The sequence below is a fragment of the Mastomys coucha genome, unplaced genomic scaffold, assembly GCF_008632895.1.
Source record: "Mastomys coucha isolate ucsf_1 unplaced genomic scaffold, UCSF_Mcou_1 pScaffold13, whole genome shotgun sequence".
In the NCBI taxonomy this organism is placed as follows: domain Eukaryota; kingdom Metazoa; phylum Chordata; class Mammalia; order Rodentia; family Muridae; genus Mastomys; species Mastomys coucha.
In genome coordinates this window covers 26,340,504-26,353,774 of record NW_022196895.1, presented here as the reverse complement: position 1 = coordinate 26,353,774, position 13,271 = coordinate 26,340,504, and the positions used below count along the sequence as shown (strand labels likewise).

The 13,271-nt window shown below is 42.2% G+C and overlaps 1 protein-coding gene across 1 annotated transcript in view; it reads right to left on the bottom strand.

Moving 5' to 3' along the window:
* Positions 1-1,020: 1,020 nt before the first annotated feature.
* Pik3c3 (phosphatidylinositol 3-kinase catalytic subunit type 3) overlaps positions 1,021-13,271 on the bottom strand; it is a 77,545-nt gene continuing 65,294 nt past the window's right edge. Inside the window, exons 22-25 of the mRNA XM_031365204.1 lie at positions 12,931-13,099; positions 11,085-11,175; positions 4,981-5,106; positions 1,021-1,451 (exon numbers count right to left, since the gene is read on the bottom strand). Of these exons, the coding sequence (XP_031221064.1) occupies positions 1,437-1,451; positions 4,981-5,106; positions 11,085-11,175; positions 12,931-13,099 (401 nt within the window). The 3' untranslated portion in view covers positions 1,021-1,436. The remainder of the gene's footprint in view (positions 1,452-4,980; positions 5,107-11,084; positions 11,176-12,930; positions 13,100-13,271) is intronic.

The window sequence follows — 13,271 nt, the reverse complement described above, 5'->3', positions numbered from 1 at the left end:
AATATGTAGGTACACTTGAGGGATTCAATCACTGTAGATGCTCGTTTTCTTCAAATATTCTTCAGAAAATAATGCTAGACAGATTGGTGAGAATTCTGGTCTCGAAAGGCAGACATTACTTTGCTTAGATCAGAAAGGATGTATTACATGCCTGAGCTATTCCATATCTGTCTGCATGGAAAAAAAAAATTATTGGGACAGCAAGATGGCTCATTGAGTAGAGAGAGGTGTTTGCCATGATGCCTGGCCACCTGAGTTTGCTCCCTGGGGCACAATAGGTGAAGAAGAGACAAACTCCTAAGAGTTGTCCTCTATCCCTCTATACAGTGCTGCGGCACGCTGCCCCACTTCCCCATGCACACCAATACAGGCAGAAACAGATGTTGTGTGACAGGGATGTCAGAGAGCCTCATACCAAGGAGCAGTATCTACAACCACACCATACTGTCACCTTCCACTTTGCATGCACACAACCCAGGAGTGCTGTGAGCTGCAGTTTACAAAACAAAACCTCAATATGCATAGTTCTTAGAGAAGCCTCCTTGAAATGTTGCCCCCAGCTCAAGGCACTCCCTTGACTTTGTACCTCTCCATGTGTCTATAGGCAGAAGCAACTGATCTGTAACTCTTCCTGTTGACTTCTTGCACACACTTTTGTCACCCCCCTGAAGAGATGCTCAGTGCTGCCTGCAAAAGCAGTAGATAGGTCGAAGGTTGAAGGTTGAAGGTCACAGGTCACAAGACCAGGGCTGGGCCGATGCTGTGCACCATCGGGTCCTGCTTTCTCACCATCCCTGCCCACAAAAGCTTTCTAAAACATACAATGCTACAACTATAAAAAGAATGTACTACAGTGTATGAAACTTGGAGAAAATGTAAAAGCAAATTAGTCAGAAAAAAATGAACAAAATGTGGGTAAGTAGAAAAAGGAAGAGAGGAGGAAAAAAGTCTTTAAAATTGAGAAAGATGTAGTGACCTTACGGAAAAGGAAACAAGGAATAACTGAGTCAGAGACTAAAATGAGGCTAAAGGGCTTTACTGTTTCTTAATAGAACTTCCCCAGAATTCTTAAAACATATACATAATCCTCTTTCCATCTTTATACACTATAACACAAATATATACAGTGATTTTTGGCTGACCCAGAAGTCATTATGTGGCTGAGGGTGGCTTCAAACATGTCACTCTTCGCAGTCCAGCCTCTAGAGTTTTGAAATTAGATATGAATGACTATGCCCTGCTCTATACACGGGAGCTTTAAACAAACCCTCTGGGCTGGGTTTAAGCAGTGGCATCCAAGGACACAAAGCCTGGGCACGATGTAACTTCTGGACACCTCCTCTTCCTTGTTCTCTCTCTAATGTCCTTAGTACACAGCAGTGGCTTCTCGTGTGTTTTCTTACTAAGCCAGGCATCACGATGGGTCAAATCCATTTTCATTTTCTCCAGTACTATCAAAATTAAAAACAAACAAAAATAATTTAGTTTTCTGTTTATGAAGAAAGATTAAACAACAATCAATAAAAGGTTTGCTAAACCTCCCAAGAGGATCAAGACTGAAGTGACTCTTCTGTATGGGGTTCCCGAGGCTTGCTGAGGAGTCAGTTGTGTGAGAAAATGTTTGTGGGAAGGCTTGCTGGCTCACGGTAAGCACAAGACCAAGAAGACAAATTGTTATGTAGGAGGAAAAAAAAAGGAGCTCCACCCAGCATGTGAAGGCACAGCATCCTAAATTACACTGCAGAGTACGCTTGGCTCTCAGTGCCCCGCTCTGCCAACCAGGCTAGCTGCTATTTCTTCCAGAATGGAAGTGCTGAATTCTGCACTGGTCTGAAAACCAAGCCTAAAGCAATTGTGAAAGAACAAAGCCAGCAAACAGCTGAGTCCAAGCAGGGCGGATCCAGTATCACCAACACCCCTCATGCCTTCAGTGCCATGAGCTCCGTCTCGTGATGGCGAGAAGCCTTACTGACAAGAGTTGAGTGTGCAGCCACCGACCCACTGCCAAGATTCCTATTGAATTTAATCTGACACGAGTTAAAGCATCAACTTAAGTAAGTAAGAATATGGTGAGATGTTTATTTTATGCTAATGAAATAATTTACATTTTCAGAAGCAATTTAAATATTTTCATTAAAGGATCCATCAAAGAAACGAGCTCTCTAAAGGATGGTCCTTGATACACACAAAATCACAAGGCAAGTAGCAGGTTAGGGTCAATGGGTCATACTGGCAGAAGTTTTAAACCCAACAGGGAGGGACACACTTGAACTCAACTCTTTTATTTCCTTTTTACTTATTCATTTTACATCCTGCTCACTGCCCCCTTCCAGGTCACCTCCTCCCTTCCCCCCTCCTCCCTCTCCTTCTCCTCTGAGCCAGTGGGAAGCCCCTCTGGGTATTCCTATACCCTGGCACTTCAAGTCTCTTTGAGGCTTGGTGCTTCCTCTCCCACTGGGGCCAGACAAGGCAGCCCAGCTAGAAGAACAGATCCCTGGAGTCTTCAAGCAGAAGACGCACTCTTAGCACAGCATAGGTGCGCTGCTGGCTGGGGTCAGGGAGACTGGAGAGAGCGACTGCCACGAAACCTACAGGGTTCTTTTAAAAAAGCTTTCATGTGATAAACATTGAAGATGCTGGTAAAGGGCAAACTGTAAAGGACCCATAGTGACATGCTAACAGTCTGAAGATCCTGGAAGCATTTCAGAAATAAAAATCCCCATGCGTGTTTCTGTATGTTTTTATGTGTGTGTGAGAAAAATCCTGGGACTGAACAGATGGTCTCAAATGTTTCTTAAAACACTTCAAAAATGTCTGCCGATGGGGGTAAAAAAATTAAGAATACTACGCATGAGAGCTGGATCCAAACACTCAGTCCCCAGCACGTGAGGAACTATTTTAAAGGGGCCGAAGCAAGCCCAGACCTAAGGCTCGGGTAACACTGCATGGGAAGGAACAGGATCAGGGGAGTGTACTGTGAGATTGTGTCTCCTTGTAAGACCAGAAGTCACACCCAAAATGTCTTACTAGCATGACCCCAAGCATGACCTGAACAAGATGAAGCCAACGAACATGTGAGAAAAGCCTAGGAAACCTCAGCCTACACCAAGAACTATAGTCAACCAAGGAGCATGGGGCACAGGAGAAGTCGGCTTCCCCAAGCAAGAGCACACTGACTGATTGCCATACAGTCAGCTCTGAAAACACACATATCATTACCACTAAATAGACTGAACAGGTGTATAAAATAACAGTTAGTAAAAAAAAAAAAAAAAAAAAAAAAAAAAAAAAAAAAGGAAGACAGGAATTTCCAGGATGATATGGACAGAAGGGTTAAAAACCTTTCTTACACAGCTAAGTGGAATATGTATGAAAGAAAAATAATATTGAGGAAACTTTAGCAGGCATCCAGCAGGCAGGCAGAGGACGGCCATCACAGTAACGATGCAGCTGGAAGACCTCAATGCCTCAGCCATGTAGCAAGTGAGTGGCAGCCAAGCTTCATAGTTGACTGCAGTTAAGAGAAAAGCACAGGCCAGAGCCAGTCAGGATAGGCTATGCTCCCCATCAGGTGAATCCAAGGTGGTCGGCATATGTACTATTTATTTCTGACTAACTATTCTGGGCAACTCATGTGTATATTACATTTTTTTTGTGGTTTTCGAACATTTTTAAAAATTTTTAATTTAAATTACAGACCCGACCTTGTTACCGATTGGCTTCAATTTACCAGATGTGAATGTACGTCACAGGCAACACAAGGTAATGCGGAATGCACATCACTGTCGGCACATATAGGTGTCTGACAGATGTCTGCTGGGTCTGTCATTATTGTTTCTCAGCTGTATTAGTGCTGCCTTGTTAGTCCTCCTCAGATAAGCTGAGCGCATTGGGAATGCACATGGGACATGGGGTGACACACCACTGTTTCTGCCACACAACGATGAAACCTTAGTTATTTAAACTGCTGCTTAGGGAATCATCTGGCTCTTCAGAAACTTTCTAAGTTTATAAAAAAAGTGGGCTTTAGTGAAGATTTTCTTTGGAAAGAGAACTTAGTACTTTATTTTGTCTGGGAGAAGTTACACACTACTATTCTTCCATCTTAATGGTGAAATGAGAACCACATAATCAGAACTCTCAACATGTACTGCTTGTCTTTTAGAGTTATTTTGCATCTAGGAAAGCAAATAGGCTGATGCCTCTGGTTTCAAACAGATTGGTTATTATACACAAAGAGGCTCTGCTTCTTTACAGAGGAGACAGAGAGAACTACATTCAAGGAGCCTGTACATGGGGGACCCTCAAGGATGAGAGTGTTTGGCTGATAATGTGGCCAGTTAACAACAGTCAGTTAGATGGCTTCAAACTTCATGGTAAGCGTGACTGATATAACCAGCAGAATTGTCAATATATACACAGGGAAACTTCAAAAGCACAGAACACAAGACAAAAGTATGGCTAAAAGGGAATACTATGCTAAGTCACACAATTAAACCCAAAATATAGACATTAGAAAAATCTCTGCTACTTATTAGCACAAGAAGAAGAGCCAGGATTCAACAGACCAGCTCCCTCCGTTCCCACTTACGATCTCAGCTGGAGTTAAGCCCACTAGGGATTTTTAGAAGGAAATAATAAATTCACAAAAGGGTTTTGTGGAAATGCTTATTACTTAGGCTATCTAGTGGTGCGTTCAAAAATTAGTATATATTTTGTTTTCTACATTTATTCATAGAAATGGTATGAATGGTAATGCAGGTCCAGATCTGAGACTTAAATAAAGTTTTAAAGACATGGTAGCAACAGTCCTTACCTGAGCTGACTTTCTCCCCGGGACAGATATTAGCTGGCGTTTGGCCCAGAGAAGTTTGTTAAGGCCAAACGACACCCAATGGTCCTTTAGCCTAAGCTGGCTTCACCAGAGAAGTTTGTTAAGGCCAAACGACACCCAAAGTTCACGAAGCCTTTGGAACATACCTGGGCAAATTTATGGATCTGTTCGACCACAGCAGCGAACAGTGCATGGACACTCTCGTCGATCAGACTCTGCATGTAGTGCACGGCCTCCTCATCTGACAGGTCCAAACGGAACTTATCCTGAACCTAGAGAGAACCAAAAACAACACCACGTTCTTTAATGAAACGAGTCAGGAATGTGCTCGGAAGAGACAGAATCAGATGGACACAGACATCATTACGATGCCAAGAGTCATGCCAATAAGGAGCTCTGAATGGCTCTCTTCAAATCGGACACTAATTCCTTTTAAAAACAGAAATGCTACTACTTTAGCTCAGAGTTGCACTTTCTGCTTGAACATTCTAGCTCAAGACCTATGTACGGCAAGGTGGGAGCATAGTATATTATCACCCTGACCTGCATACACCTTTATGGTCATAGTGTACAGCAACTACATCAATCACTGGTAAAATAATAGACCTTCTAAAAAAAGCCTTTCCCACAGAAGCCCCCTGGATTATTTCAATGGGTCTATAATGTCCAAAGATGGGATTGTGGGTTTCTTAAGTTCATACTTTAAGGTACTGCTCATTTTCAATAGCATTCAGTACTAGAAGAATGAAGTGTATGCATGCATGTGTATACGTGTACCTGTCTTTTTCCTAAAACATAAAAGCTAGTAACTGAAGAACTATTTTAGCTAAAACCCATGTAAGCATTCTACAAAGTCTCTTGTTTGATTTTATTATGGCACTGCTAAAGACAATGTCTTTCTTCAGAAGCCAAGGATGCTGGAAGTTGCCACAGGAACCCTTCACTGGTAAAGGGGTGCGTGTTTCAAGACAGTTTTATACCCTGCACATCGTCACTGCACTTTACTCCTCTAGTATAAATAACTCACATATACTCCTTCAACATAGAATGGGGGAAAGTAACACTTCCAAGTAGACAAAACTACTTAATTTTGTACTTCCTTTTACTTTGACAGCACTGTACAGTCATCACATTTGCCCTCCACTGCCTGCCTAGCACGGCCCACTCCTGTAAAGTACCCTCCTCTACCCACATAGACCCCAGTCCTGCGTCTACATCCCTATGCTTTCTGTTCCTTTGGTTTGAGTATTGGTGCCTCACTGAGTTTATTAAGTTTGCTTGTATAAGGAAAGGCAGGGAGCTATTTATGAGATTTAACTACCCACAGACACAGCACCTTGCAACATGGAAGCACACTATGTTGATTTGATTCCACAACCTAGGAAAGAGAGGCAAAAAGAAAGTAGATGCACAATTCAGGGACAGTCTGGCACTGTGGAGGGCTGATCTGGGCCTCCTCCACTGTGGAGGGCTGATCTGGGCCTCCTCCACTGTGGAGGGCTGATCTGGGCCTCCTCGAGTTTGAGTCTTTGCCCTTCAGATTTTTCTGTGGCAGAATATCTGACAACATTGGTACTATTTCAAGAACATTAAAAATAATCAGAAAGCCAAAGGATCAAAAAAAAAAACTCTAGCCTACCATATCAAACTTGTATACTTAATTTAAGTATACTTACATGAAGAAAGAAAACATAATTGTCATAAAATGCTCTTTACCAAATATGAAACATTTTTCTTTACAGAGGTTTATGTGGATTCAGTCAATCAGCATTGCTCTCCCTGGCTGTGCTAGGCCACCTGTCATTGCCCTCTGGCTTTGAAGAGTCAGCTGATTTATCAATCAATAGCCTGCAGCATTTCTCCTTCGTCTATGTAACTTCCACAAACTGCCATGACTCGCAACTTGCTGTGGAACTTAACACTTATGGGCCACACTTCCAGTTCTGGATTTCATTTTGTCCTTGGTCTTCCTTTCTAGTTTTTCTGATAGACTCACATGCCCAGTCATGCACTCCACAGGTGTTTTTCCCTTGAGTGTGTGCACATGTGCAGCAGTAACAACGGCTTCTGTGTTCTCCAGCTTTGTGCCACATTTGCCTGTCTGCTAACATACTCATTAAGATACAGTCTAGATGGTATGGAATAGAGACTGTAAATGCTGTTGTACTGACGTGAAGGTTCACCCTAGTGGGCAGGCAGTTAAACAGGCTGAGGTTACGCTGAACACTGAGGACTGCTGAACACTTGGCTTAGTTTAAAGTGTATTTACTTACTTATATCTACTCAAACAATCTAGAAACTGCCTAGAAGCAAAAAGTCGTAAACTGAAATTTTATCCACTGCTACACAACAACTCTGCTTATGTTTGATGCTAGAAACTCAGTTCTGACGATTTGCACCTTGTCGAGTAAGTGCCATTTGCACTGTGAAGCAGGGTACTCGAACAGTCAGTCCAGGGTTCTATCAGAACATGGACATCTATCAGGACATCTGTACATTCGCTTTCCTCATTTTGGGATCGCTGGCATTGCCTGGTTCCTGAAAATCTACTAGTGACCTGTACCACAGCAGACCCGTTCAATCACTTATTTGGATGAAACAAGCAACCTCTCTAAAACAGTCACTCAGTCAGCAACACCATCTCTGCAGTGGATAATCACGTTTTGAGGAGTCTAGGTTACCATTACCAGATGCTCACACGCTCGAAAAGCATTAAGTGAACCACAATAGGTTCAGTTATGTGCCATAAAGTTGTTCTAGCCAACAATGGGCCACACATCTAACAGTATCTCCAGTAACTGTTAACAGTGGAGAGCCCTAACCCCGAAACACCAACAGTCGGAAGCAGGTAAAGCAGAGGAGATAATGAAGCATGGGGCCCCCATTTGCTTTGGGGTTATACAGTCACCCATCAATGTAATACAGTCAGCTGCTGAGTGACTTTCCCTGCATGGGACATGCAATGGGATATGCACACACCCCTCTCCAAGGGATGTACCTTTCCCTGCATGGGACATGCACACACCCCTCTCCAAGGGATGTACCTTTCCCTGCATGGGACATGCACACACCCCTCTCCAAAGGATGCACCTAGCAACCCCAAACGCATTCTACTCCCGTAGAATCAGGCCATACAAGCAATCTGTGGAAGAAAACTCTGAACAATGATATAACTCCCCCTGTTCCTAACAATAAAACTTTGTCTTTTATTTACAGAGAACAATTTACTAAATGTGAATCTAATAAAATAAAATCCATAGATTAGCTAATAGATTTGTACCTTGCCAGAATTAGCCTGTTTGCTCACATTCAATCACACACACACACACACACACACACACACACACACACACACACACACAATTTTGCAGTAAATTTCCCCCATAAACCCCTGAAACACATTTTCACATTAAGAAGCATGGTGGTTTTGTTTAAACTAAGTATTTTTTAAGTGTTCAATTTTACACAAGCTAATACAGAAAGACCTTTGTTTAAAATACCACTGTTCAGGGTACTGTACACAGCAGCTTTCAATTAAAAGCAATGTTTTTACTCACTAATTTCCTCACTAAATTCTTCTTATTCAGAAAGGCAGATTAAGAAATACAATTGACTCATCCAGATGAAAGGACACCTTTTAACTTATTTTCTTGCTGAGTTCATTTATTTGTGCTATATACAAACCAAAATTCCTTAGTGTAGTAGAAAAGGAACTAAAGAGTATCTTAAACAAACAAACAAACAAAACAGAGGAAAACCAAACCCCCACCTAACTGTGGCTACAGGAGAGCCAGTGCTTGGAACTGCTTACACAGACAGGAGCTGCTGTAGAAGCCATGAAAGCCTGAGTCTTTCAAAGGCAAACTGTGCAGCCAAGTCCGACAGGAGCCATGGGCAATCTTAAAGGAACCAGGGGTAATTCAGTTTTAAAGGTCATCTCAAATACAGTCATCTATTTATGGCTTCTTGTAATACATATAATTTCTTTGTTTTAAAGTTTAGTAGGAAATCAATTTAAAGAAAGAATATCTCCATTAAATCCTCCAATAGAAAACAGTACCTTAAATTCTGGAATCAGCTTGGCATTGGAATTTAGAAGTTTCTCTTTAATTACTGCAATAAAGGGAGCAGGGATGACAAGGTACCGCTGTTAAGGGGCCATGTTTATATGCGGGTCCATTACTATCTTCACTTTGGTGCCCGCCCCCTCCAACTAAAGACAGCAATACATTTGAAAAGCTAAGCAGATTTCAAACTCCTAAGAGATAAGATCATCTTTTTCAACCTACCATCCCTAGGCACAAAGCTAGGGCCTGTTAGGGAGTTCACGTTTTGTCTAAGTGATATACACGTCTGTAGTAAGAAGTCTTATGAATCAGTGCTGCAGGCTTAAGAAATGCCTCCTCCCCATTTCCTCATCAAGACTTTGTATCTTTCCTATAGCTAGCATCACCACCATTACGGCCAGATCAGGGTGCTGCCCCACCCTCTTCTCTCACCTGTAGCATAAACCATCATCTAGTAAGCTGGAGCTTTACGCACACACTGTGTCCGGTTTGTGGTCTGTTTCTCTGATTACAAGATAGTTTCTCTGGCGCAGGGAAACGGGTTCTACTAATCTCTATCAAGCAAACACCAGGCTCGACCTAACAAACAAATCAGCGCTGCTCACAGACTGCAGGGAGTGGGGAAGGGAATGAGGAGAGCACAGAAAAGCCATGCTCATTACAGAAGAGCAGATCTACAGCCATCAGGTCCTTAACACAGGCCAGGCAGACAGTGAATGCACATGTGCTTCACGTACTTTTAGTTTTTAATTTACTTACTTTCTTTTCCTTTTTAAGATACTGTTTTGTTATGTGACCCACATGGCACAGAATTTACTATGTAACCCATGCTGGCTAGGAACTCAAATCCCCTTGCTTAGGCTTTCTAGTATGTGTGTGTGTTCTTTTGCGTGTTTATGTACCTAGCCCACTCCCACATCTGTGTGTGTGCATGCGACTGTGAAAGTCAGAGGATAACTTCTGAAAATCAACTTTTGCCTTCTATTACTTAGGTTTTGGGGATCAAATTCAGGTCAACAGGCTTGGTGCCAAATAACTTTACCTATTCAACTTTCTTGCTATCCTGAAAGTATTTATTTTCATATGATTTCAGTACTTTATACATACATTTTAATATTTATAAAGAAACATATTATACTTACGTAATCAACTAATACGATCTATTTACTCATTGCTGGAATTTAATTCACTAAGCTTCAGTTATATTACTAACAAAATACTTTATCAAAATATATTTTTTATTTATTAAACTATCTGACAGTCTTTATTTGAAGTAATTGGCTTGAAAGAACTATGACAGCTTTGAGTGAGCTTTTCCTATAATTGAGCTTTGTTTGGCAGACTGACCGATGGCTGCTGGGTAATTCTGCTTACAAATGACTATGGGACGCTAACTCCTGGCTTGTAGGTAGAGGAAGCTTCCCAACACAAGCTTCAGGGGGGTAACCTTTGTGCAGAGCTCATAGTAACAGAAAGGTACACTCATGTATCTATAACATATAATATTCATATTAATAGAAAGAACACACATTTATCCATTACATGCAATGTACACACTAACAGGAACGTAGATATTGATCCATAGCATGTAATGTGTACAAAAAAAACAAAAAACAAAAAACAAAAAAGCAGGACTCTGCAGTGACTCAGTAAAGCCCAAATTAGAGGGACATCTGAGACTATAGAGGCTTCATCTTCAGGACATGGCATCCTCAGCATGTCCAGCTCCATCCACCAAGTCAGCCACCTTGTTGGCAATAGTGAAGGCAGAGCTACCCACACGGGTACAGGGATGAGTTCAGACGGAACTGACCAGGAGAGTTTGCTGCTCTGAAATATGACTCGGGGTGCACAGAGGACTTTTCCTTAGGTTCTGTGAACACTCAATGGTCTACAGCCCTGGTTCCCCATCTGTGGCTTAGGACTCCTGTCTGCAAACTATCAGATATTCATATTACAATTCCTCACGGTAGCAGAGTTACCATTATGAAGTAGAAACAACTAAAATTTGGGGTGGGAGGTTACCACGACATGAGCAACTGTACTAACGGCTGTAGTATCTGAAAGGTTGGGAACCACTGGTCCAAGGGCTGGGACAAAAAGAAGGTGTGCATTGTTCTCTGTACCCATTTTTCTACGTCAAATGTGAACTGTGTTATGTGTGAAAAAGAAGTCAAACTTACCTTTTTTACAGTTTTATCTGGTTCAAGAGCAATATCTGGAATGTTTGCATCAACCATCAAGGAGAACAAGTTCAAAATCAGATTTGAATACCTAAAAGAGCAAGAAAGAAAATAAATCAGTGAGTTAGAATTTTAGATTTCCTTGACTTATGAAGGACACGGTGACAATTGTAACCTTATGATTATTATTAATTCAAGGGAAAGGCAGTATGAGTAAACATGCTTTGCTGGAATTACTGTTTGACTCCCTGGGATCCCTCATGACCGACTCGTGCGTGGGATGATGGTATTTCTCTCCCAATGATTTAGCCCTTGCTAAATGACAAAGTAGGTACTCAAAGAAAGCAGATAGCTGTCATCGAAAATGACAGCTCTTCAGTGTTACGAAACTCTAGATGAACTCAGAGTATATTCCTCTTTGTTCTTTATAAAGAATATACTTTCTGAAAATGAAGGGAATGCCATTTACAAATGGAAGCTCTATAAGTTTACTCCATGGTACGAGGCCTAGAAATTGTATTATAGAAAGACTCCAGCTTTCCCTTGAGACAGCTGGTGCATTCTTGCACTGACGTCATCCAGTCTTTGTGATGTTTCTAGTGAGGAAGGCAAACCCCAGCTCCACATTAATAACTTGCCTTCACTTTCTCAGTCTACCTAGCTACTGCCGGTGCTCCACTAGCACATTATAAAGCACATGGGTTTCCTTCTGCTTTCAGTGAGAGCTTCCTCAGGCTCCCCTCCAGCTATCAGTCTGTGACCTCTTGCCTGCCCTCTTCCTCAGGGCAACCTGGCTCATGACAAATCACCTAAAGACTCCTCCTAAAGGTCTAGAGAGCCCCCTAAGAGTGCCACCGTGTGAACCAAACCTTAACACATGGCTCACTGTGGGACAGACAAAATTGAAAGATCTATCAAAACCCTACAGCTACCATTGTTCTTAGTTTGTAAGACTAAATACTGCAGTAGGGTCCAAGGCAGGACCGTCTGCTCACACTGCTCTCGTTTAATTAGTCTTAGCTGCTCTAGCAAACAGAACAAAGTGAGAGAAATAAGTACGTACAAATCAAAAATAAAACTGCTGCTATTTGTGGATGCCATAATACTATAAGAACATGGTGAGGCTAGAGGCACAGACCATGGAGGCTGGCCACATCCGCCTTCCTCAAACTCTCGGAGGGAATGTACACATGTCTTGCAATAGGATTTCTGCTGCACTAGGAAAATTCCTATTGCATAGCTATGTGAAAAATACCGTAAGAGTCCAATGATCTGTCACTTTTGACTAACCGTCAGAGTTCTGTTCATACTCAAGTACAGGTTTTATTTTTCTCCTGATAACACAAGTCACCCAGTCTTTTTAATCAAACCATGATGAAAGACAGAAGAATGACACTGAAGAAGGAAGAATGCGTGAGATCGACCTTCTTCAAAGCAGTGTGAGCTACGAGGCCGTGAGAACAAAAGGAAACTTCTCGATGGTCCTGAACAGCATCCAAAATGGAGCTGGACAAAGTGCTAGAAGACGAAATGGCTGGAGTGCCATGACTGTCCCTAAGCCAGTGGCTGCAATGCTCCCTACCACTGCCACTGCCTCCGGGTGGGGAGAAAGGACAGAGTGAAACTCCTCTTGGCTAGCCAACTCCCACACTCACAAACGCCAGCCTCTCAACTGGTGGGTTACACATGTGACCATTAGTGGGAAAGCAAAATATCTTCAATACTGGAGCCTTACTCTATGTAGCAAATGTGTATTTCAAAAGCATCATGTCTTTCTGAGAAAGGTCTGCCAGTAAACACTGCCACAGCTAGCGCTAGCATGCCGCAGGATCCTGGCACCCCTTACCTTCGCAGGTGGAGGAAGGCTGTGTAACACTGCTTTCTGAACTCTTGGTACTGCTCACTCTGTGTACCTCCCATCCCTTCCACCATCTCCTTGTTCAGCTTCATTGGAGGAGGAAGGGGCTTGGGATCTCGGCCCAAAATATACCCGAAATCTATATGGAAGAGTTTGCCTGGGTGTAAACGAGAAACTCAGTCATTCCCACAGTAGTTATCACTGTAAACCAGGAAGGAGATACTGCATACAATTCATCAAAATGCCTTTTGTGAGAAAGATTAATTAATTCATTAAATTATTATATACCTTCAAATATGCCCTTCAAAGCATCTTGGACATGAAAAAAA